Source organism: Marmota marmota, unplaced genomic scaffold (genome assembly GCF_001458135.2).
Source record: "Marmota marmota marmota unplaced genomic scaffold, marMar, whole genome shotgun sequence".
Lineage (NCBI taxonomy): Eukaryota > Metazoa > Chordata > Mammalia > Rodentia > Sciuridae > Marmota > Marmota marmota.
The window spans coordinates 26,068,246-26,094,771 of NW_026000249.1; the positions used below are offsets into that span (position 1 = coordinate 26,068,246).

Consider the following 26,526-nt stretch of genomic DNA (forward strand, 5'->3'; position numbering starts at 1 on the left):
AGGGCCACCTACTTTAGGAAAAATTTATCACTCAGTCAGCCCCAGACATTCGGAGGAAGTTACAAAAATTGGCATATGGCCCTGATCAATCTTTAGATAACATCCTCCAACTTGCTACTTCTGTTTTTTATAATAGAGATATAGAGGGAAAAAAGGAGAAAGAGCTCAGAGACAGAAAAAGAACTGAAGCGCTGGTAGTGGCTCTTAGAGGAGTAAGCTCTCAGGGTGAAAAAGGAGGAAGACGAAATGCTCCTCAATCCACAAAAGGGACTTGTTTCCATTGCGGAGAGGAAGGACATTTCAAACGGGATTGCCCGATAGCCAAGCGACCACCCCAAAAGCCCTGCCCTAAATGTCAAGGCAATTTCTGGAGGAGTGACTGTCCCCAGGGGCGTAGGTTCTTGAAGCCAGACTCCTCCACATAGGACTGTGGGGGCCCGGGCTCAATTCTGGCTCCCATCACCGCAAGTGAGCCACGGGTATGCTTCTCTGTAGGGAGCCAAGAGGTCAACTTCCTCTTAGATACTGGTGCCAGTTATTCTGTGCTCACCTCTTATCCTGGACCTCTTTCCTCTAATACTGTAACCATACAAGGGGTGTCTGGACGGCCTATTACCAGAAGGCTTACTCCCCCACTGAGTTGTGAGTGGGATGGGGTGATGTTTTCTCTTGCATTTCTGATAGTCCCAGAATGTCCTACCCCTTTATTGGGAAGAGACTTACTTTCAAAACTTCAGACATCCATTACAATGAATTTAGGACCGGGAGGGCCATTATGTTTGCCTTTATTAGAATGTAATATAAACCCTGAAGTGTGGGCTACTGAAGGCAAAATTGGATGGGCAAAAAGTGCAGTTCCAATCAAAATAGTATTAAAAGACCCTTCTGTCTTTCCACATCAGAGACAATATCCCCTATACCCAGAGGCAAAAAAGGGCTTATTGAAGATCATTCAGAACCTCAAACAACAAAAACTTTTAGTGCCCTGCAACAGCCCATGTAACACACCCATTTTAGGAATTAAGAAACCCAATGGGGAATGGGAACTAGTTCAGGATCTGAGAATAATTAATGAAGCAGTTGTTCCTCTCCACCCTATAGTTCCTAATCCATACACTCTGTTACCTGAGATTCCAGCAGCCGCTGCTTGGTTTACTGCGTTAGATTTAAAAGATGCCTTTTTCTGTATACCCTTAGACTCCCAATCACAATATCTGTTTGCCTTTGAGGAACCAGATAGTGGATCTCAATTAACTTGGACAGTATTGCCCCCAAGGATTCAGAGATAGCCCTCATCTGTTTGGCCAAACCCTAGCTAAGGACTTAACAGAAGTCAGAGATAAAACATCTCTGACTGTCCTGCAATATGTAGATGACATACTTTTATGTGCCTCCAACTCAAAAGGAATGTCAAGAAGCCACTAAAGAACTTTTAAACTTCTTAGCTGATAAGGGTTATAAAGTCTCAAAGGAAAAAGCTCATTGTGCCAAAAACAAGTTCAATATTTAGGATTACAGCTGTCTCAAGGAACCCGCAAACTAGGACCAGAAAGAATAACCCCTATACGACAATATCCTCTACCTCAAACCATAAGGCAACTCAGAGGCTTCCTAGGGATAACTGGATACTGTAGGCTTTGGATCCCTGGATATAGGGAATTAGCTGAGCCTCTTTATAGCCTCCTCAGAGAGACACTACGCCAAGGAACAACTTCCCTGATATGGGAACCAGAACACATTAAAGCCTTTAAGGCATTGAAAGGGGCTGTACTCGAAGCCCCTGCCCTCAGTTTACCTACTGAACAAAAATTCAACCTATTTGTCACTGAGAGAGGAGGAATAGCCCTGGGAGTGATCACACAAAAGAAGGGACCTGCTCAACAGCCAGTAGCTTATCTCAGTAAGGAGCTTGATCTAGTGTCTCAAGGATGGCCTCACTGTTTGAGGGTAGTAGCAGCAGCAGCCTTACTAGTCCCTGAGGCAATTAAAATCACCCTGGGAAGAGACCTTATTGTGTATACCTCCCATAATCTCTCAGGGATTTTAAATACAAAAGAACTATGGCTCTCAGACAATTGCCTTCTAAAATATCAAACCTTACTTTTAGATGGACCTGTAACTCAAATAAAGACTTGCTCTGATTTAAACCCAGCCACCTTCCTCCCAGAGAAATTAGAAGGAAATCCTGAACATGACTGCCAACGGGTCCTAGCTATAAATTACTCAGCCTGGAGGACCTTCAAAACCTTCTCCTGTCCTAACCAGACCTCACCATGTTCACAGATGGGAGTTCTTTTATGGAACAAGGAGAACACAAAGCTGGATATGCTATGGTGACTTTACATGACATCATAGAGGCACAATCTTTGCCCCCAGGCACAAGCTTACAACTAGCTGAATTGATAGCCCTAACAAGAGCACTTGAAATAGGGAAACAACAGAGAATTAATATTTACACTGACTCTAAAATCCACTGAATTCTGCCAAGAAGCCCCCAGGATTACAAAGGATGGGACAGTTCCCTGGGGAGGACTGGCAACTTGAAGCCATGTCCTCACCAACCTTAGCTCCTGGTTCTCTGGTACCTCCTGGTGGAAAACATTGTTAGTCTCCATCATTGTCTTTATACTCATTGGCATATTCCTATGCTGTGGCATTTATTTTTGCATTAATCTCATTCTAGTACTAATAATTTCTGGTTTCTCTTATAGACCACCCATCACTCAAATGGCCCTCCAGCCTGTTACTTCTCAATTGGACTTCTATCATGGACCTCTCGATAGACCCAATTTTTTAAAAAGGGGACTCCAGAACTGCTTGCTCCACACCACCCCCTTTCAGCTTGAAGAAGCTAGAACGGTCATCGCCCCCTTTCCTTACAGCAGTAAGGAGTTCCTAAAATTAGAGGAGGGAATGAAGCCAGATTTACAGATAGGTAGTTAGTGTAGTTAGGTAAATCGGGTCTAATATACAGTAAGATAAAGAAAATGGAGGCCATTATAGAGAATGGAGTCCAGGAAACCAGAGAAGTACTTAGGGAAATTGAAATGTTAATGTTCCCAAGGCCCTGAACCCATCCTAAGGAACTGTTAATGAAGTGGCTCCCAGCAAACAGGGAGGTGTTCATCAAAAACCACCCCAGGCCCTTCCTGCCCAGATCACTCCTTCAGCCCACCTATCTCCCACATTTTGGCCTTCCCACCTGCATTCTATCACTGCAGGGTAAAGGACAGAAATGTGGGAAGGCTAAAAGAAGACCTTAGCTACAAAAAAGGGAAGACCTCGTCCTTCCACGGATTCTCCTTTCGGTTCCCCTTCTTCCTCCGGGGAGAAGTCTTTTCTGCTGTCCTTTAATAAAGCCTTCCACTGTCCACTCTCCACTTGCCTTGCGTGCTTCTCTGGTGTTATACTTCAGCATTTGGGGAAGCAAGGACTCGTCATCAGTAAACAGCGGTAACACAAGGATCTGCTGGGGGATAGTAAAGTAGAAAAGAAGTCAAAGAGAACTGGAGAAGTCAAGAAAGCCATTATGAAGGGGGCAGATTTAAGGCAGATTGTGAAAAATTGAAACAGCTGGGTGTCACATATGTGTAATCCCAGCTACTTGAGAGACTGAGGCTGGAGGATCTCAAGTTTGAGGCCAGCCTAGGTAACTTAGTGACACCCTCAGCAACTTAGGGAGATCCTGTTTCAAAACTTTAAAAAAGGGCTAGAGATGTAGCTCAGTCCCCTTGGGTTTAATCCCTAGTATGAAAAAACAGAAAGAAAGGAAGGAAGGAAACAGCAATGTAACCAGAAACATGAAATTGGTCGTATGCAATGCAATAAGATGAGGTAAAACATACCCCAGTACAGCCTCCTGGGTTGTCAAATGATAAATGTGATAGTGAGTCCAAGGAGTAAGAAGAAAGGCAATCTAGAGGGAGGAAGTTGGTGCCTCAGACATTGATGGGTATCAACCCAACATCCTTTGCCTACTTTTCATTGCTGGCAGAGCCCCACATTTCTCCAATTCCCACCCCTGCTCTATAAGAGTCAGGTGAATTTCACTCCATCTCCAACTCTAGGGGCAAATCCTACTTAGTGTTAGCCAATTAAGAAAGTCCTAATCCCCCTACCAGGAATCCATTTAGGGGTGCTGGTGTGGCACAGCAGGATACTGAGATGTGAGGGAAGACTTGTGAAAGCTTCCTTCACTTCTCATTGCTGACCGGGTTCCCTGAAAGCAGACTGCGATGGTGATGAGCACACTGGAAGTTCATGAAGGACACTTATGGGAGAAAAAGGAAGGCAGCAGGAGAGACCCAGGGAAAGGTGAGCTGTGATGTAGTTTTGGTGAAGGCCTCAAATGACTCAACAAGGATCTCTGAAGATGGCCCTGTGCAGTTGTATTGAGTTGGGGTGAGGGAACAGGACTTTTTAATATGCTTGTGGAAAACTGTTATTGGATATTGGCTACTCCTTGGTAGGGAAGGTGAACTTAGAACAAGGCAGGAGTCTTCAGCAAAGGGCATTTCCAATAGGGCTTACAACTGCAGGCTCTTTGTAGGAAACACTCCCAGAAGCTGGGAGAATAAGTCCTTTAGACCTAAAGAGGGATATATGCAGTATAGTGCAGTGTCCACCATACTCTTAAAAGAATCATACAGACAAGCGAAAGCCCCTCTTTTCCCACTGATGTTCCATATGAATGTAATGCCTGGAATGAGGTGGCCATTTTAGAACCAGGCTAAAATTCGAGCCAACATACAGAGAAGAAGAGAAGGAAGAGACCTGCAAGAGAAACAGAAGCAGAGGCCATATATGTGGTGTCTGGAGCATACCTGGAGTTCTGGGCTCCTTTATAAAGATGGTAATAAATGTCCTTCCTGTGCATCAGTTGAGTTATGGGTTTCTCTTACTTGCATCCAAAGTATGCTAGCTAAAATCATAAGGCAAAAGATGATAAGCTTTGGAAAATATACAGAGAATGGATGGAAAACGCACAAGGACAAAAAAAATGTCATAAAGAAAGTGTCAGTAATGGGCTGGAGCTGTAGCTTAGTGGTAGAGCATTTGCCTAGCCTATGTGAGGCACTGGGTTCAATCCTCAGCACCACATACAAATAAATAAAATAAAGGTCCATCTACAACTAAAAAAAAGTGTCAGTAAAACCTTGGTCTTGGCAGCATATGGAGTACTCTGGTAACTTAGTAGTTCCAACCTTTTATGTTTTTGGAGCAAATGATCGAACCAATATTTGGGCAGATATTTTAAGTGATTGATGTGGTAGATATGTGTTTTGTCATAGCTCAGCACCCCTTACAAGTGGTATGCCCATTTTTTTTTTCTGGTGAACTAGTGGTCCCTATTGTCAAACATCTGGTCATATGGGAAGTCAAATGGCTTCCCCTCCAACTATTAAAGGCCAACAATTTCCAAGAGGTAGCAACTATCTGATTCTTCTTTATTTCTTCAATACAGTGTAAGGTAAGTACCTTTTCTTAGCCATTTGGATGTTGAATATAGAATCAGTGACAGAAGAAATGATGAAATTTGTTGTATTTTAAAAATCCTCGATAGCATCATCTGTTTCTACAATGCCCATTTACCAATCCTCTGCCCCAACTCCTTCACAAAGCAGCCTTTCTTTTGCTCTTATCCAAACCTTTTTCTTCTGCCTTCCTGCCAACATTGTATACTCCAAAAATCCTACTCACTTTTTACTAATATCCAATTTTCCTTTATTTAGTAACATAACTCCCAAGTTTTAGTTAGGCACTTGAATTCTAAGCTAAGGATGATATTTCACCTTTCTTTCAAATTTTATGTGACCATGATACTAAATTCTGGTCATTAGAATTAAGAAGAGGTAATATATGCTACTTCCAAGTTGTTCCTCTGCAATGGAATGCTCATATGTTCTCCTAAGTATTTCCCTGTAATGTTGGCTGGAGAGGACGAGAACTGGTCAGCCATCTTGAACCATGAAATGGAAACCCCATATTGAGGAACACAGACAAAATGGCTGTACTGGCCTTAACCATCACATTTCTGTACTATTATCTGAAAAAGAAACATATATCTTGAATCAGCCATTGAATAGTGGGCCTCTGTTGCAATATCTTGGCATTTGCTCTGAGGAATTTAAGTTCCAGTAAGTTCTTCATTTATGAACAAATAAACTTATTTGACATGCCTAGTAAATTAGTGTTGATAACATGAAAATATTAATAAAATTCAAACTTCTGTGGTTTTTTGTAGCTCAAACATCAGCAGACATGAAATATTTAAACAGTTCTGTAGCCAAAAGAAGCTGCTGCAGACACTGGAATATTTATAGTGGAAGACAGGAAGACTCATGGTATTTGTGTTTCCATAAGACTGAGGAACCCTTTCCATCTTGGAACCAATCTAGAAATTATTTTTTCCTGCCAAAGTCTAACTTGGATAAGATCCTCTCCTTCACAAATGTGGAGCAGAAGCCATAGGAGGAGAAAACTGAGTTTCCACTGAGCAGAGAAGAGAGTCACAGCACAGAGAATGGGATTTTATTTTCAGAGTTGTATGATAAAAGCAATGGCCTTTTTGTAGAGTGTTGGAGAGAACAATCCAGCCCAATCTCATAGTTGCTACCTCAGGATTTTAATTTTCTAGACTTTTTTTTCAGAAAGACCCTAAGACACAGACATTTACTGACCACCAAATACTGATGTGCTCCTTTACATTTCCTTGCCTTGTGGTTAGGTGGAATCATGTGGCTGGTTCCATGAAAAATGCAATGTTTCATTCCTAGGTTTAAGCATGTAAGAGTCGGCCTGTGCTGTTGAAAGCCTTTCCACAAAGAAAACTCTGGGCCCAGTTGACTTCGTTCATAAATTCTGCCTAACATTTAAGGAAGAATTCACTCCAATTCTCATGAACTCTTAGAGAAAATTGGAGAAGAAGGAATATGTTCCTACTCATTCTAAGAGGCCAGTGTGATTCTGACAGCAAAACCAGACAAAGACTTACAAAAAAGAAAACTGTGGGCTGGGGTTGTGGCTCAGTGGTAGAGCACTTGCCTAGCTTGTGTGAGGCACTGGGTTTGAACCTCAGCATCATATAAAAATAAACAAACAAATAAAATCAAGATATTAAAAAAAAACTATGGCCAATTTCCCTCATGAAAACAGATATAAAAGTTCTTTAAATATTAGCAAATTGAATCAAATGGTATATAACATAAAAATTGTAATACATCATGATCAAGTGGAGTTTATCTTACGGACACAAACTAATTGTAGCATTGAAAATCCAACCAGTATAATTTACCACATTAGCAGATCAAAAAAGAAAATCTTTAATTTGACATCTATTTCTGGAAAAAAATTCCAGCAAACTAAGACTAGAAGGAAACTTCCTGAGCCCAGAAAAGAATATTTCAAAAGAACTGCAGTTAATATTATATTTAATGGACTGGGGTTGTAGCTCAGTGGCAGAGCGCTTGTCTTGCAAGTGTGAGGGCCTGGGTTGGATCCTCAGCACCACATAAAAAAAAATAAAGATATTGTGCCCATCTACAAGTAAAATAATTTTAAAAATATTATACTTAATGGTGAAGATGGAATAATTTTTTTTAAGATCAGGATATCTACTCTTGCCACTCCTCTTTAAATGCCTTTTTTTCTGGAGGTACTGAGGATTGAATCAGGGTTTTTTACATGCTAGGCAAGTGATCTACCATGGCACTACATTCCCAGCCCCACTCTTGCCACTTCTATGCAATACTGTACTGGATGTTCTAAAAAGTGAAATCAAGCAAGAAAAGGAAACAAAATGTATTTGGATTGAGAAGAAAAAAAGTAAAACTGACTATTCAAAGATGATGTAATTGTGTAGGAAATTGACTGGAATCTACTTGTAAAGTGGTTAGAATGAATAAGCAAGTTCTCTATACTATACATGCAATTGGAAATTGAAATTTTAAAATAATACCTTTTGCAACAGCATCAAATGTATGGAAGATTTATAGATAAATCTGGCTAAAGATGTGCATGATGTATATACTAAAAATCAATAAAACATTGTTGAGAGAAATTCAAGTTCACTGATGAGAATGCTCAATATTTTTAAAATGCCAATTCTCCCCAAACTGATCTATATGTTCAATTCAATACAAATAAAACTTTCAGTTGACTTTTTTTGGTGGAAATGAACAAATTAATTATAAAATGAATATGGGACTGTAAAGGACCTAAGGGAGAAAAATGACTTTGAAAATTTGGAAGACTAACACTCTGTGACTTCAAGATTCATTAAAAGCTACATAAATTAATATAGTGTGGTGTTGGCATAACTGTAGACCAATAAAACAATGAAACAGAAAGAAACTCCAGAAGTTGATTCATGTATTTAAACAATTTCTTTTCTTTTTCTTCTTCTTCCCTTATTTCTTCCCCGCCCCTTTCGGTCTTACTGGGGACTGAATAAGATCAATTGATCTCTGACAAAGATGCAAAGGCAATGCAGTGGAAAAAGGCTACCCTTTTAACTAACCATACTATAACAATCAAGCATCCATATGCCAATAGAAAAACAACTTTGATCCAAATTTAGAAGGAAACAGAACAGAAAATCTCTGTGACCTTGGCAAAGATTCCTAGATATGACACCAAAAGCTCAATCCATAAAAGAAAAAAATAATAATGTTAAGTAGACTTTATCAAAATGAAAACTTTTGCTCTTTGTAAGTCAGTGCTAGGAGAATTAAAAGATGAGGCGCAGATGGGAGAAATATTTTCAATTACATATCCACTATATATAAAGAACTACTAAAACCAATCATAATAAATAACTGCCCAAGTTTTTTTTTTTCCTTTTGTACTTGGAATTGAACCTAGGGATGATGTAACATTGAACTATATCCTCAGTCCTTTTTATTTTTTTTATTTTGAGACAGGGTCTTGCTAAGTTGCTTAGGGCCTTGTTAAATTGCCTAGGCTGGCCCTGAACTTGTGATCCTCCTGTCTCAGCCTCCTGAATTGTTGGGATTACAGACGTGCCACCATGCCTGGCTTTAACCCCTCAAAATATTGAATAGACACTTTAACAAAGTAAATATGCAAATGGCAAATAAGAGCAGAAACAATGTTTAACATCATTAGAGAAATTAAAATTAAAACCATAATGAAATATCACTAGATACCTACATTCTACATATTTAGAATGGTTAAAATTTAAAAGAATGAGCACATATACCAATTGTTGGGGAAATATGGAGAATCTGAAATACTCCTACTTTTCTGGCAAGAATATTAAATGGCACATCCAAAAGATTTAGGTAGTTTCTTTAAAAAAAATTGACTACCCACTCACCATATGATACAGCCATCCCACTTGAAATAAAGCTAAGTGAATGAAATCAGACAGAAAGAGTATATACAGTATGATTCCATTAATATAAATTTTAGAACATGCAAACTAATCTACATTAAGAAAATCTTTTAGTGATTGTCTGGGGTAGGGGAAGAGATGGGTGGAAAAGAAAGAATACAAGGGGGTATAAGTAAACTTTTGGGAGTACATATTTGTTCATCATATTAAGTATGGTGATAGTGTTACTATATGTCAAAACTTGTTCAACTGTGAACTTTAAATACTTGCAGTATATTATATTTCAGTTACATCTCAATAAAGCTCTTCTTCAAAAGTGGGGTAAAGATCAGATTAAATTTGTGGCTTTCACTAACTTCTTTCTTGCACAAAATTACTCAGGGAAAATTATGATTAGGATTATGGCTTTCTCTGTCTCTTGTAGACTCCCTCACCATGAAATCAAGAAAGAGAAAGAACATGGATTAACAAAGCAGCAATATATGTGCCAGGTCTGTTAACTATATCCCCCAAAGAACTATGGATGTGGCCACTACATGGAATTGACTGCAATTATATACTAAGAAGCCCTGGACTTAGGGCTTGCCTAGCATGCTCAAGATCGTGGGTTCAATCCCCTGGTATTATGGGGGTGGGGAAAAAGGAAATCATACCTTTTAGTAGGGACACTTTTAAAGTATACAATTCAGTGGTTTTCATTGTATTCACAAAACTATACAACCAATGCCACTAGTTGCAGAACAGTTTTATCATCTCAAAAAGAATCACCATACCAATTAGTAGTCACTTCCTTTTTCCCTCTTGTCCCAATCCTAGAAACCACGAATCTACTTTCTGTGTCTATGTCATTCAGGGACTTGGCTTCTATCATCTGGTGGTTTTCTCATTCTCTTTGGACCTTGGCATTCTACGGGCCTGAAATGGCTCATATAACTTCTGTCCACATTCCACTGACATTCAGTGACATGAGTCCAACATACTGTGAGGGAAGTTGGAAAATGCAGGCTAATTTTGAGCCTAGGAAGAGAATAAAATTGCCTTAACTCAACATTCTTACTCTCTATGCCATCCAAGTTAATTGTGCTTTCGCAATTAACTGAATGAAGGAGTATGGAATATTATTTTATACTTGTTATAATTTAAAACCATTTTTAAAAAGACAAACAGCATAAAACAGTCACGTTTCCAAAGAATCCTCTACTTTGCTCTTGAGGTCTCTCTCTGGAGCATGGCTGTGAACTTTAGTCCTGCCCTGATGGACTCCAGGGTAGGCGGTCATGATTGTTTACACTGTGCCTTTCACGGGATACTTCTTTTTCATGGTGGACAGCCCCTGGGAACCCTCTCCCTCTCCTGCCTGCAGCTTCCCAATCCTAGTCTCTCTGATTTGCTTCAGGTTTTTTGACCCCTCCCCTCTCTTGCTCATCAGGTCCCAACTGCGGACCTCTAGCCCTCAGGCTCGCACCAGGTGGGCGGTGCCCTGGTCGCACTGCTCTCCCATTCAGCTGAGAGCGGTTTTTGCGCAGGGTAGTCCCTGTGCGCCTCTTGGCAGCTGGGGAGGGGGGCGGGGAAGGAAGGTGGGAACTAGGTGTCTGTTCAAGCTGAGGTCCAGGCTGAGAGCCACGCCCACCAAAAATGGCAAGAGAGGTTTTCCAACATGGAGTCGGTCTGCTTCCAGCGCTGGGGTGTCTGGTGAGGTCGGGGAAGCTGGGATGGCCTTGTGCCGTGGCTAGATTGCAGCCGTGTGGCCCGCCTGCGAGCGGCGCAGCTGATTAGGTGACTCTGTTACGCTGCTTGAGCGCGTGTGGACACTAGAACTGCGAACTTTGGTTCCAGAGTCCGGAGTCTTCCTGGAACACAGAGGCTCTGATTTCTGTGCAGCTGGTCGCAGCTCTGATGGTTTCTGCGAAAACCTGCTGTTTAGGGGTCCTGTCGCTCGCTCTGAGATGTTGCATTCTGTCTAGGTGAGACCTTGTGGAGACGTCCCCTGACTGCTTTCTTGGTTTAATTGCACAGAGCAACCAGAATCAGTACCTCCTCTATTCCACCATCTTGAATACTTCTCTCTCTTTTTTTAAATTTAGAGACAGGGTCTCCTTGAGTTGCTTAGGACCTCGCTAAGTTGCTGAGGCTGGCCTTGAATTTGCCATCCTCCTGCCTTTGCCTCCAGAGCCACTGGGATTACAGGTGTGCACCACTGTAAATCACCTTAGTAGAATATCACTTTTCTAGTTAATTCTTTAACTGTCCTTTGCCCTGGCAATTTGTCTTTTTTAAGGCTCAGAAATATTCCATTACATAGACCTACTGTGCTTTGCTTTCCATTCACTATTGAAGGATATGTGGGTTCTTTGTAGGTGTTGTGGATTGTGAATAGAGCTGCTAGAAAATATTTGCATACTTTTTTTGTGTACTTAAGTTTTCCTTTCTCCAGGACAGTTTTTTTTTTTGTTTTGTTTTGTTTTAACTTCAATATTATTAACACTTTGGGGTGGAGAATTCTTTTGTTTTGGGGGACTCTCCTGTGCATTATAGGGTGTTTAGTAGCATCCCCGGTCTCACCTCCCCAGATATCATTCTTTCCCTCCAAGTGTGACAACAAAAAATGTTTCTGGGTATTGTCAAATTTCCCCTGGGGTGTGGAAGGGGGAAAATTTCCCTGGCTGATACTACTTTAGTGTGAACCTGCTAGTGACAAATGCCATCTATTATCTTAAAAAACTTAGATCTAACATTTCTGAAATTATGTTTCTCTGGATATAGAATTCTAATTTGGAAATCGGGTATGGTGGTACACCTCTGTAATTCCAGCTACTCAGGAAGTGGAGGCAGGAGGATTGCAAGTTTGAGCCCAGCCTGGAAAATTTAGCAAGACCTCATCTCAAAATTTTAAAAAAGGGGCTGGGGATGTAGGTCAGTGGTAAAATGGCTTGTGTTCAATATCCAGTACCTGTCCCTCCCCCAATCTTATTTTGGTTTATGGTTCTGGAGACTGGAAAGTTCATGATCAGGTGACCACTCTGGTGAGGGCTTTGTTTATCTCTCTATTCATTCTTTCTATGAATCTATTACTAAATCCATACATGGATGTCTTAATTTCATTGCTTATAATTAGTTATAGAAAGTTTTATAGCTTCAATATTTTACTAAAATCCACATTCTTATATTCATTCTTTAAAAATATTAAACCTCAGAAGCAATTAACAGTTCTTGTTGGACAGTAGCCCCAGGTACCAGGCACATCCATTTGGGCTTCCTTCCTCTCTCAAATGGTAGTCCCACAATTCTTTACTGTCTTGGTAGCACTCTGATACTTCAAATGCTTTTTAAATCTATATACTTTTGTCCAGCTTTTCTGTTCCCAGTGGTAAGGTGGTCTCAGCAACTTATTAGGAATTACCGGAAGACTAGAGACTTGCTTTTTAAATGCATACAATATAAGACAACTGTTCCTGTTTGTAAAAAGTCATTGCCATGGACAAAATATGGGGAGGAAACTCTTCTATATTAAAAGAGGCTTAAAAGTCATAACAACCTAATGCAATACATAGATTTTTATTGAGTCCCAGTTTAAATGAACTAGCTTATAAAAGACTTGAGAAGAAAGGAAACTTGAATATGAGTTTGGGTAATAGCTGACATCAGAAATTTTTTCACTGTGTTAGACAAGGTACTAACATTGTGGTTATATACAAAAATATACAAAATGTCATTTTTAGAACTGCATCCTGATGTATTAAGGTGGCATGTCAGGATGTCTAGCTAAAATAGGAAGAAAACATAGCAAAGTGTAAATGACAAATCTATATGGGTATTATTTTTTTTTACGTTTCTGTATATTTTAAATATTTCAGAATAAAGAAGTTTTAAATAACCACAGTGGATCAATTAAATTTTTTTTTACTTGTAGATGTACACAATACCTTTATTTATTTATTTATTTTATGTGGTGCTGAGGATTGAACCCAGTGCCTCACATGTTCACTAAGGTGATTTAAATTTTAATAAATATTAAAATTTTAACCTATTAAAAATAAAATTTAAAATAAAAATTTAAAAATAAAATTTAAAATCTATTAAAATAAATTTTAATATTTATTAAAATTTAAATCACCTTAGTAGAATATCACTTTTCTAGTTAATTCTTTAACTGTCCTTTTCTTAAAATCTGATATCTCTACTACTGAGCTACAACCCCAGCCCCACAATGGATCAATTTTAATAAATATTTTTTACAGAGTAATTTTTCTAGCTTTAATGTCTTATCTTTTTCTTTTTTGGAACTGGGAACTGAACCATAGGGGCACTTTACCACTGAGCCACATCCCCAGCCCTTCTTATTTTTTTATTTAGAGGCAAGGTCTCACTAAGTTGCTTAGAGCCTCACAACTTAAGTTGCTGAGCCTGGGCCCAAACTTGTAATCCTCCTGTCTCAGCCTCCCAAGTTGCTGGGATTATAGTGTGTGCCACCATACTTGGCTCTAGCTTTAATTTATAAATCTTATATTATCTAATAATTACTGAGGAAATCAACTTAAACATCTATGTGAAGCTTAAAGTTTTCCCAAACTGGTTTAAACTTTTTTATAATTGTCATGATTTTAAATTGCTATATGTAGTGAATTAAATATTATAATAACAAATCAATATAAATGTAATGGCAAGTTGGAAATTCCTATGCATGGAATTTCAATGATTTTTAAATAACTGTAGACTAAAAATATACCAGAATTTTTTTCTGTTGTAATAACTTTCAGGCCACAGGAAAAATCCTATAAAATCCTTAAAAGTAGTTTACTACTATTTTTACAAGTTCTCAACAAATTAGGTGGAAAGATTGCTTCTGAGAAATCTCAAAAGGTTTTCTAGAGTATCAAAAAATGATGTACTTTGGGGTAGATTTTTACCACTGAAAAATATAAAATTTTTCTTAAGTAAAAATAAGGTATCTTATTATCACTTACACATTCCTTAAAGTTAGAGACAGTTTTCTAGTCCATTGCTACTAAAAATATCTCATCTAAGCTGGGCATATTGGCACTTACATGTAATCCCAGCAATTAGGGAGGCTGAGGCAGGATTGCAAGTTTGAGGCCAGCCTCTGCAACTTAGCAACACTCTCAAAATAAAACATTAAAAGGACTGGAGATGTAGCTCAGTGGTAGAGCACCCGTGGGTTGAATTCCCGGTAAACCCCCCAAACCTGCACCCCTCAAGACATCTCATCTATTATAATAAACAAATTATCCATACCAGATGAAAATGGAAGCCGTTGAAACTAATGGGAATGCAGCTTGCCCTGGTCAGGTAAGTTTTCCTGCTGTAGTTTTTGTAAATTATTTCAAGGTTAGGATAATGTTTCCTGATGTTTTCCATAATTAGTAATGAGCTACATCCCCGGTCCTTTTTATTTTGAGACAGGGTCTTGGTAAGTTGCTGAGGCTGGCCATGAACTTGTCACTTACTGACTTCTTATTTATTTTCAGTACAAGGGATTCAACTCAGGGCCTTGCACATACTAGGCAAACAATCTACCACTTAGCTACATCCCCAGCCTGCCGATTTCTTATTCTTTATTTTTAAAAAAGTAAAGCACATTTTAAAGTCTATCTAAGTACATACTCAAAGCTTTTAAAGAATTGAGCCTGTTCTCTCTTTATTGTAGCTTCTTCCAGCAGAAATATCTTCGCTACATTCCTTCAACTCTTCACATGAAAAATCTTTAAACTATGTGCCCTGGAAAAAGGGATTTTTAAATATGGAAGCATTTTCAACTTTTGATAGCCTCACAAAATCAAAGTGGGATGAAAAACTCTTAAGTTGATGAGTATAATAAAGGAAATCAGTCTGGCTCTGTCCCAAAGTAATTATCGCGAGTCTTGTCTCTAGTTCTATTGTCATTCCATTCTCCTGTGGGCAGAGGTCTGACAAGAACTTGGGTTCCCATTCTTATTGCCAGCCCCAATGATTATAAAACTAGCTGGACAAACTTTTCCCTTTTGATGGTGTTCACTGCTTCAGTTGGAAGAGACAGAGCCTCTCCTGCTCATGGAAAGACTTTGTTTTCCCTCTATGGATTTATAATAGCCTAAGGGTAAAACTATACTGTAATGAACCATATGGTAAATGCTTTAGAGGAATACTTTTTAAACCTTAAAAGTGTGGTGCAGAAATTTCTAAGAAATAAATCCCCATCCAACTCTAAAACCCTAACTGGGTCAATTTATTTGGTAATCATTTAACTTTCAATACTTGCTCACTATGTCTGGAATCCCAATAAAAGTGACCTCACTATAATTCCTGCTTTGATTGGTGTAACTGGTGACACATTAAATGCAAGTTTCAACAACACAGTGTATCTCTATTAGAGATGTATCATTAAAGATCCAGGATTTAGCAAGAGGCTCTGTATTTTAGGAAAGCAATAGTAAGAATTTAAAGCATTTAAACTATAAACAACTGAGGTTTATTTTGTATGACCAGGAATTCTCAACTTGAAGCACTATTATGAGTTGAACTGCATCCCCCAAAAAAGATTTGCTGAAGTCTTCACCCCCAATAATTAATTCAGAAAGTGATCTTATTTAGAAACAGAGTCTTTACAGAGGTAATTAAGTTAAAATGAGGTAACTATAGTGGGTTCAATTCTAATATGACAGGTGTTATATAAAAGCGAAATATATAGGCTGAGGTTGTGGCTCAGCAGTAGAGCACTTGCCTTGCACGTGCGAGACCCTGGGTTCGATCCACAGCACCACATAAAAATAAATAAGTGAAATAAAGATATTGTGTCCAACTACAACTAAAAATTAAATATTTTTTAAAAGGGAAATATGTATAGAGATACACATAGAAGACAATATGGAGAGACATAGGGAGACCCCCCCCCCCATGTGAAGACAAAAGATTGAAATGATGTATCTACAAGACTGTCAGCAGTTAGGAGACCTGGAGGAGATCCTTCCCTAGTACCTTCAGAGGGAGCATGGTTCCACCAACACCCTGATCTTGGACTTCTGGCCTCTTGAACTGTGAGACAATAGGTACCTGTTGTTTCCAGTTACCCGGTTTGCAGTCCTTGTTAAGGCAGTACCAGAAAACTAATATAACACCCTCCCAAAACTATACATTTTCTTCTTCATACATAGGAGGGTCTTTCATGACTGTTAATTTTTTATTTTATCTTTCATGTTTGAACATGGATTTGTAGGATCTTTTATAAGATCTTAAAAATCCTACGACTATTGATATTTTAAAAATTAATATCCATTTAACATTGATCCTGAATATATAAGAACAATGTCAATGATCCCCCAGGTTTCGTAGCAATGGACTCTATTTTCAGGTCAAATTAACATTAATAAGAAAGTCTGGGGCTGGAGTTGTGGCTCAGTGGTAGAGCACTTGCCTGGCATGTGAGGCCCTGGGTTTAATCCTTAGCACTGCATATAAATAAATAGGTAAGTAAAATTTAAAAAAAAAATGGAAGTCTGAAGCAACATCTTTATAGAGAGGAAAGAAGAATACATAAAGATAAGAAATATGAATAGATTGGGTATTAAAATTCATTTAACTTTTTGTAAAGTTATAAGGTAATCAGTAAATGCAATTTGTTTTATTTGATTGATTGATTGATTGGTACTGGGGATTGAACCAGGGGGTGCTTTACACTGAGCTACATCCCCATTCCTTATTTTTTATTTTGAGACAAGGGTCTTGCTAAGTTGCTGAAGCTGGCTTTGAATTTGCAATCCTCCTGCCTCAGTCCCCCCAGTCACTAAGATTATAGGTGTGTGCCACCATGTCTGGCAAATACTTTTATTTTTGAAATTAGTATATTTAGTTCAATCAATGTTTCTTTTAAAGCATTCTCAAATATGTTAGCTTACTTTTTTGTTTTAAGTTTAATATTCACTAATCTCCTTTCTATCTAATTAAGAAACTTAGGTTTTAAAATTTCCCTATTATCTCCAACTGATCATTAAAATCATATCCCATATTCTTCATTTTTCTTCCACATAACTGTGACTTTCCATTTTCTTAGTTTCTGGCATAACATCTAGTACATAGGAAGTAGTATTTCTTCAATGTAAAAGCCAGATAGGAAACAAAATTTAGAAAAGAAATATAAGCATTCACAGTCCAAGGGCACATGGTTGGTATGTTTTTATGAGTTTTTGTAAAAGCACTTACTCTCACCATTAAAACTGACACTTGAGTGTTGATTCTCAAAAAACCACCTTATAAATATAAATTACTTTAGGAACCTCCAATAGAGCAGGGTTATTTTATCAGTTCAGTGAGGTTTCTCTCATGTACCTCTTCCAAGTGTTTCTTTCCTTGGAAATCAGCTACTTGATTTCTTTCCTTCTTTTATTTGTGGACCCAGAGGACTCCTTACCACTGGCCTACATCTTTTTTTTTCTTTTAATTTTGAGAAAGGGTCTCACTAATCTGCTGAGGCTGGCTTTGAACTTGTGATCCTCCTGCCTCACTCTACTGAGCCACTAGGGACACAAGTGTGCACCACTGCACCCAGCTCACTTCTCTTTTTTAAAATAAACTTTTCCTCTTAATTTTTACTTACATTTTACCTATTTATTTGTAGTACTGGGTATCAAACACAGGGCCTTGTGCATTAGGCAAGTACTCTGCTACTGAGCTATGTCTTCAGGACTGACTACTTTTATGTTGGAACTCTAGAGTCTCTTTTGTGAAGGGGCTCACCTGACTTAGGTCAGGGCCACCTTGGATCAACACTTTTTTCTTTTTTTAAAAGAGGGAGAAGGAGAGGGAGAGGGGGAGAGGTAGGGGGAGGTAGAGGGAATTTTTAATATTTATTTTTTAGTTTTTGGTAGATACAACATCTTTATTTTATTTTTATGTGGTGCTGAGGATGGAACCCAGCGCCCTGTGCATGCTAGGCAAGCACGCTACCACTTGAGCCACATCCCCAGCCCAGCATTTTTTTCTTTAACTTAAAATTAATCAACTAGGAATTTTACTTTTGTGTTCAAAATCTTTCACTCTTTCCATATGATGTGACCTGACCAAGGGAGTGTCATCCAATTGTATTCAATGGTCCCATCCATATTCCAAGGAAAAGGATAATTCAAGGGCATGTGGCACCAGCAAGTAGGAACCTTAGGGTTATGTTAGAATTGTGCACTACAAATGGTATGTCTTAGTACCATTTGTGAGCTGTACTTCTACTTGGCTCTTATAGTTTGTCTGGGTATTTTTTGCAATATTGTACTAGTAAATAGCCAGAGTTTTAAAATTGCATTTACTTTCAATAAAACTAGAATTCTACTAAATGTAATATTCACACAGAAGACTTTGAGATTTAAAAATCATAACTACTCTGGATTAACATTCTTACAATCCTTGTGCATGAAACACAAGAGTTTTGTTCTTTGTTTAAATGGGGCAACGATTAATGTGATTGAAGAGTAAAGTGTTTTATTCACAAGCTACATGGGGAAAATGAAGGTGGCTTGAGCCATTAAGTAAGTAGCACCTGTGAGAAAGGAAAGCAATATTTCTATCAGAATAAACATAAAATCTTTATCCTTCCCATCCTTGTGGCAGTGCACTGTGTCACTGAACCAAATTTGATTACCACTGTCAATGCTAGAGACATTGGAAATGAGCAAGCCTGCCTATGTTTGGGTCTTTTAAGCTAACAGTCTGTGGCAGGGTCAAATGCTCCAGATCACACCACATAATCTATAATGTTTTAAAGGTGTTCAATCACCTCCCTAAAGAAAGGAATGAGAAGCAAAGAAATTTCAACACTTAGTAGTTTCTCCAGAAATATGTTAACACAGTTGCATTAATGTTTTCTTTACTCAGGGGTAAAGATATTTTGTGTCTTTCAATATTTAAAAAATTAGATGTTTTGCTTCCAATTTGATCAATAGAGAACTCCATGTACCTCCAAATTTTATTCATACTCATCCATTTTCACAGCAGAACCGACCAAAGTTTATTAAAATAAATCATTACAATTTTGTTTCAGTTTTTAAAAAGTGCAAATACATTAAAATTGTTAGTGTCATAAGATTGCAAACATTTGTCTTATGAAATTATAAAGATGTAAACCTGTTTAGTAAAAATTATGAAATATCAATTCAGTTTTCACATATAAAAATATATTGTTTTATGAAACACTGAACAGTTAAGGCCACAACACTTTTTTTAAGAGTTTGAGATGTACATATTTTGAAACTGCTGTTAAAAATTAGCATAAATAAATATCAAAACTGGTCGTACTATTTAAACAGGTCCAAACATATTAACTTATATTTTTAAAAGTCTTTTATCAGAAAATTTCCTTCAGAAGTCATACCATTTTTTCAAGTATAAATTATGAATGTGCTCAGTGATCATGAAAACATAAATGTATATTTATAGTATTGTACAGGATTTTGACTTTGCCTCCGTAGTTGGTGAAGTATCCTGAAGGTTTTGTCCCATGTGGTTCTGGTTTGCATCTTTCTTATTGCTTTGTAAAGCTATTTGATCTCCTATTGGTTTTATCTCTGGGAGTGGCTCGCTATTATTCTGTGTAATTTTCTGACCTGTCAATGACATCCGCTTAAAGAGGAAAATCTGGAAAAGACACACAACAAGATATTTCATTTCAGTAAGTCAACTGTTCACTTAGTATTGAGGGGTATCATTTTTGTGTGTGTGTGTGTGTGGTACTGACTGGGATTGAACCACTGAGCTACATCCCCCAAGCCTTGGTTTTTTGTTTTTGTTTTATTTTCAGACATGGTCTCACTAAATTTCCCAGGCTGGTCTTGAACTTGTGATCAGCTTCTCAAGTAGCTGAAATTACAGGCAGAGCCATGGCACCTGGCTAGGGGTATAATTTTTAACAAGTACAAACATGATTTTCTCACACCTTTATGGAGCTGTACATGTATAATGGTATGTTCTTAGCATCCATCTGTCTTTTCTCTTTTACCAAATTGCGGTCCGGATTCCACTCTAAAGCAAGACGTTTCAGGATTTAACATCTAACAACATTAGCATCTTGGTAATATATTATCATTTTTCTTCAAAGGACACATTTAATATTTCATTTTGTTGCATTATAAGAGGAAAAAAAGAGGAAAACAAGGATATCATTTATTATAATATTTAAACTTAACCAGGATGGGTTGTTTGGGGGGCATTTCTTCCACTGCCAGTATATCACAGTTACATTGAATTTCTATTGTAATGTGGTGGTGAAGGAAGATATATTTCCCTATTCCTGTGGATCAGATCTTTTGGCAAAATGTTAGTGCTGCCAAATAATAGCAGTCTGCACCCTGTGGGACTGAATAGGCAGTAGGAATATAGAGATGCTGCTTAGCCGAGGCCAGGGCTGTACATATGCAGAATACTGATAAAATTCAGTAACCTAGGGATTCGTGGTATGCAGAAAAGAAAATATTAATAAAAGAGACTGAAGAGGAGCAAAATATGAGAGGCAAGCTGAGGGAGAGGAGCCAACATTGAGGATGGAGGTTTGTAGGAGCAAAACTGGGAAAATGAGGCAGCTTGGAAATCAGGGGAAGAAAATACAAGAAGGGAGTGGCCAACAGGCCTACATACAGGAGTGATTAAGCAAGATGATGACATAATTCATCTAATTTAGGCCCTTTGAAGATTTAGCCAGAGAGAAAGATAATAGCATTATTAAAGAGTTACAATACAAATAATGGTTCTGACAATATGCCAAAACCCGAAAAAGAGGAAATAAACACTAGATGAAAACTTGTCTCTTTCAGAAGCCAAAATGGTGACAATAATAGTAGCTAAACCTTTATCTTTAAAAATAGGAGAACTAACGTGAAAACTTGTAACCCCCAAAGTTTAGGGTCTGTGAATGAAAATGGAGGCATTTGGAGGCATTTCTATTTTTGCTACATTGGAAGAATACACATCTTGAAAAATTCTGCCACCACTAAATACCAAGAAATGCTAAGTATAAAAAGTAGAGTTTTATAATGTGTGAGTAATCTCTGAAAAAAATTAAAGGAAATCCCCTGTGGATGAAAAAATAAGGAAGGAGCTTCAAAAAGCCTCAGAGGTGAGTATTGACATAGTTTGATCTCATAATAGACTCTTGCTCGGGTTTTAATCTCACAAAATGTGGGAAATTGGAGCTGAGACCCCTAAATAATGTGGGTGTCCTCTAAGGACTATGTCTTTAACATAAGGCCACAAACATTGGGGGATAACAAAATATCTCTTTTGGCCTGGCATTTGAGTGAAGAAGAAAAATGTTTGGTTGAGGTAAGTTTGAGGTTCATATTACCAGTGTGAGTGAGTGACCCTTAACCCTTAGGTGCTTCAGAACAGACTAATAAACATTCTCTATGGATAGACTCACTTTAATCTGACTTTTATAGGATTTCCACAAAACCTGATTAAACATGAACTTATAATCCAAATTCCAAAACACATATGGAAATAAGTCATCACTAGCAAGTCAGCCAAAGCAACAAACAAATTTCAATCTTAAGGATGAATGACATTGGAATTAAGAAACAGTACGCTTAAATTATTTAAAGCACAAAACAAGATGCTAATTTTTAAGATAAGATTGGTAAGAGAAACTATGGAATCAATAAGAACCCTGAAATTACCCAGAATATCACTTAGATATAGAAAATATGAAACTGACATTGAAAGATATGGACAAGGGCTAAGAATGTAGCTCAGTGGTTGAATGCATGTCTAGTATGAGGGAAGCCCTGGGTTCAATTCCCCAGTACCCCCCAAAACAAAACAAAAAAACCCTAAACAAACCATAAAAGACATGAATAACAGAATGAAAAGTTTTATATCAGAGTTTGAAGAGGAAGAGAGGAAAGAATCAAATATATAATGGATGAGAATTTTAAAAACTATGAAAAATGTTATAAATTCTCAGAGTTAAGAGTAATAAAAATTTCAAGAAAGTTAAAATAAAAAAAAATTACACCTAGGTAACTCATTGTGAACTGAAATATATCAAAGAATCTAAAAAAGCAGCCAGGGAGGGGCTGGGGTTGTGGCTCAGAGGTAGAGCACCTGCCTTACAGGTGCAAGGGCCTGGGTTCGATCCTCAGCACCACATAAAAATAAATAAATTAAAAATAAAGGTATTGTGTCCAACTACAACTAAAAAGTGATTTTTTTTTAAAAAGCAGCCAATGAAATGACAGACTACATACAAAGTTATCAGCAATTACATTAAAGCAATATTCTTAACAATGGAAGCAAACACTAAGGAAAAATAACTGCCAACTAGTCATTCTATCATTCAAGAACTATGGTAAAATAAAGATGTTTTCAAATGAACAGAAACTCAAAGTATGAACTACCAAGAGACACCTATGACAACAACTTCCAAAGGATTTCTTCAGGAAGAATAATAAGGGTGCCAGAAAGGACATTGGAGATGAAAAAAGAAATGGTGAGTAAAGCCAAGTAGTAGAGAAGACAAATAATAACTTGATTTGTGAAATGAAAAAAATTAAAACAGGGTATGATATGACAACTTGTAAAATGGGAAGGAAGAGGTGATAGGAAAAAAAAAACTATTCTAAGATCCTATCTTTCAGAAAAAAGATAGGAACTCCGATTAGTTTTAGATTTTAGGTAGGCATGTCAAAAATTTCAAAGACAAAATCCAGCTGTATAGGTCATTTACAAGGTATCTAAAACACAAGTAAAAGGTGGAAAGAAGATCTATCAAGCAAATGCTAACTAAAGGAAAGATATTTTATTAATATGTAAAACATCAACCTGAAATTCTTCACATATTTTTGGGACATAAAAACTTATATTAAGATAGTTAAGGGGGGGCTGGGATTGTGGCTCAGTGGTAGAGCACTTGCCTAGCATGTGTGAGGCCCTGGGTTCGATCCTCAGCACCACATAAAAATAAATAAATAAATAAAGATATATTGTGTCCAACTACAGTTAAAAAAAAATTAAATGTTGTGGATCACCATATGAAAAGCAAAAGGGGCAATTTGATACTTGGGTCTTAACACTACAATGGAAAATTCATTTCACTCACCTTTTTGGTTTTTTTAGTATCCTTATTTGGTGTTGATTCACTAACTTCCGAAGCTTCTGAAGAACTGCTCTTTGCACGATCATACACGCATCCTACAATTGAATACAGTTAAAAATATTGTTCCAACTGATGAGGAAAAGAAAAAAGCTGTTTACTTCAGCAAACTCTATTGACCTTGACTTATAGGGTAATATAAAAAAAAAGCTCACTACTGGACAATGTCTATATAGTTGTAGTTCCTAAAAAGGTGAGTTAAGGTTAAATGCCCAGAATGACCTGACCAGTATTGAAATGTTTCAGTGATCTGTATCTAAATATAGTCACAAAGGTAATAGAAAAAGTTAGAGAAGACTTCTGTAAAAACATAAATCACTTTTTAAAACTTAGCCTAGTTATATTTAGATTCTTTGTACTCAAATGGACGTGTTATTTTAGGGTGTTTCAAATTTTCAAATTAATCCACATATTATGTGGTTGAATAACAATCTTTAAAGTACACTTATAAAGCATGCTAATATTTTAACATTATAGACTTCTTACAGCTTATATTTAATTTCTTTTCTTTTTTGGGAGGATAACAGGGATTGAACTCAGGGGCACTCGACCACTGAAACACATCCCCAGCCCTATTTTTTTTTTTTTTAATTTAAAGACTTTAGCGCCTCACTTTTGCTGAGACTGACGTTGAACTAGTGATCCTCCTGCCTCAGCTTCCTGAGCCGCCAGGATTACAGGCATGCACCACTGCACCTGGCTTAATTTCTTTTTGACACTATTGGCTATATGCTAAAAATATTTAAGAGGTGATAAATACTTTAACTTTTTGCTTAAAATATTCTAAAACTTACTACTCTTTTTGTAGAAGTTAGAAGGACAAAAGGATTAAAAAAACCCTATTCCTTCCCTTGCTTAAGTTTAGATCAGATAGGCAGTATTACGGACAGGTTTTTTTTTTTTTTTTAAACTGATTGACTAATTGTGATACTGGGGATGGCATCCAGGGCCTTGAGCATACTATGCAAGCACTCTACCACTGACCCACATCCCCAGCCCATGCACAGTTATATTTAATGAGAACATGATTAAAATCACACCCTGGTGTAGGGGTATTAAAACATAATGTAGGGACCATGAAGCAAAATCACAGATGATTTGGGTCTAGAAAATGTAGGTCTTGAGGGCGGTGACAATCTGCTCTATTCTGTGGCACCTGTTCTCTAATGCCAATAGCCTGGCTTGGGAAAGGACTTCTTTTCAATGCTCATGAAAGGTCAGAGACTCAGGTCTGGACCCCGGGCGGAATAACTGAATGGCCACAGGGACTCTTGGCCAACATAACATGGGCAAAGAGATCCACAGTGCTCACCATAGATATAAACTGGGATTTGGGGCAAAATCTCAACTTAATAATACTGATTGAGTTGGAAAAAAATAGGGAGTAAAAAAAGCTGTCCTAAATCCCTGAACACTGACACATGAATACACACGAGTACAGTGAATATCTGCATATGAAAGAGCTGTGGTAGTTATAAATGAGAACAGATAAGGGTGTGTTACATATTTCATAACTTGCTATGAGGGTCCTCTGACATAGAAATATAAAAAGCGGGGGCTGGGGTTTTGGCTCAGTGGTAGAGCGCTTGTCTAGCACGTGCGAGGTACTGAGTTTGGTCCTCATAAAAATTAGTAAAATAAAGGCATGTGTCCAACTACAACTGAAAAAAATTTAAAAAAAGGAATGTATGTATTATAGTACTCAATCATGGTGCATGCGCAAGCACACACACACATACATGTTCATATGTATGTATGTTATGTATCTAGATTTTTTAAAATTATGCTTTTGAAGTGAAGTATGCTCATACCTTTTGGATTTTCATTGTATTCACGAATGGCCCGTTCCTCTAGGTTGACTTTTTTCTCCTATAAATAACAAAGAAACATATGACAAAAAACATTTATGTGGTGGTAGAAAACTTAGTCTTAGTTTTAAAGCAGGGTTCCAGAGCAAGCCTTTATAATGACTTAAATGTGTGACAATCACTTAACTTTACTGGGCTCTTGTAAAATGGGGCATTTTAGATGTTAACTGCTAATATCCTCCTAGCTCATAACTGTATGATATACATATATATGGATATATATTTATATATATCATACCTACATATATCATACTATATATTATATATAATTATATAGCATATATATTATATACATTACATACATATAATATATATGCTATACAATTAAAGAATTCTCAAAGAAGATTCAGGAATACCAATTGGTATATGACTTGTCTTAATACTTTAAAATGTCAAATTGGTGTTTAATGATTCTACATTAAAAACTTTTAGGGACCATCCTAACTTGAACTCATAAATGTTCTCTATGAACAGAATCATTTTCCCCTTCTGAAAGAAAACAAATAACTGCTAGAACATTTTTTTTTTCCTCAGTGTGAGGAAGGAGTCTTAGAAAAAGAAGGAACCAATGAAGAGAATGACCTCTGTAGAACAGTGATATTTTGTTAAGTTAAAAGTACATGCATATAAAACAAGGCATGTTTCACAACTACACATTCAAATAAAGGACAGATATGATTCAGTAGTTGTCTACATTAGGGAAAAGGGAGACAGGCAGAGGCCTAAAAGGGAATGAATTTAAATAAGAGAGAAGACCTTGGGTACAGAGCAAGGATGAGAGTGTTTCAGCTATAGGCATGACTAACTCATGTTCTTCATAAGAGTCCCAAAAGCGCAAATGAATTAATACAATGTCGTTTAGTTTTGGGTTTCAGAATTCTGTGCCTCTGAAATGAATCCACAGTACTGTTAGCAAAACAAATGATTTCAAACTTACCAACTGTCTCCTAGCAAGGTCATTCTCAGACAAAACCACCAAATGCAGATTATATTTTTGGAATTTCTAGTTCCACTTTCAGGATAGTCTTTGTTTCCTCAGTGATTCTCCCTCTTATTTCTCCTACATATACTTTTGTCTAGAGTGCATCTAAGGAAGAACTGATCGCAACCTCAGATACTGCTGTGACCAACTTTCTTTGCCTATATACATATACGTGTGTGTGTGTGTGTGTGTATGTATA

General features: G+C 37.5%; 1 protein-coding gene and 1 long non-coding RNA gene across 4 annotated transcripts in view; one reads left to right on the top strand and one right to left on the bottom strand.

The window, feature by feature from the left end:
* Positions 1 to 10,920: 10,920 nt before the first annotated feature.
* Positions 10,921 to 26,526, top strand: part of LOC107144298 — a 17,039-nt gene continuing 1,433 nt past the window's right edge. The window contains exons 1-4 of one of the 3 annotated variants that reach the window (XR_007344721.1): positions 10,922 to 11,319; positions 14,612 to 14,662; positions 21,226 to 21,443; positions 22,549 to 22,814. This is a non-coding gene — a long non-coding RNA (uncharacterized LOC107144298). Of the gene's footprint in view, positions 11,320 to 14,611; positions 14,663 to 21,225; positions 21,444 to 22,545; positions 22,815 to 26,526 lie in introns of all 3 variants that reach the window. The other 2 variants (XR_007344720.1, XR_001503777.2) reach the window with 2 other exon arrangements.
* Rpgr (retinitis pigmentosa GTPase regulator) overlaps positions 19,284 to 26,526 on the bottom strand; it is a 49,673-nt gene continuing 42,430 nt past the window's right edge. Inside the window, exons 15-17 of the mRNA XM_015488107.2 lie at positions 25,289 to 25,346; positions 23,424 to 23,515; positions 19,284 to 19,969 (exon numbers count right to left, since the gene is read on the bottom strand). Of these exons, the coding sequence (XP_015343593.2) occupies positions 19,766 to 19,969; positions 23,424 to 23,515; positions 25,289 to 25,346 (354 nt within the window). The 3' untranslated portion in view covers positions 19,284 to 19,765. The remainder of the gene's footprint in view (positions 19,970 to 23,423; positions 23,516 to 25,288; positions 25,347 to 26,526) is intronic.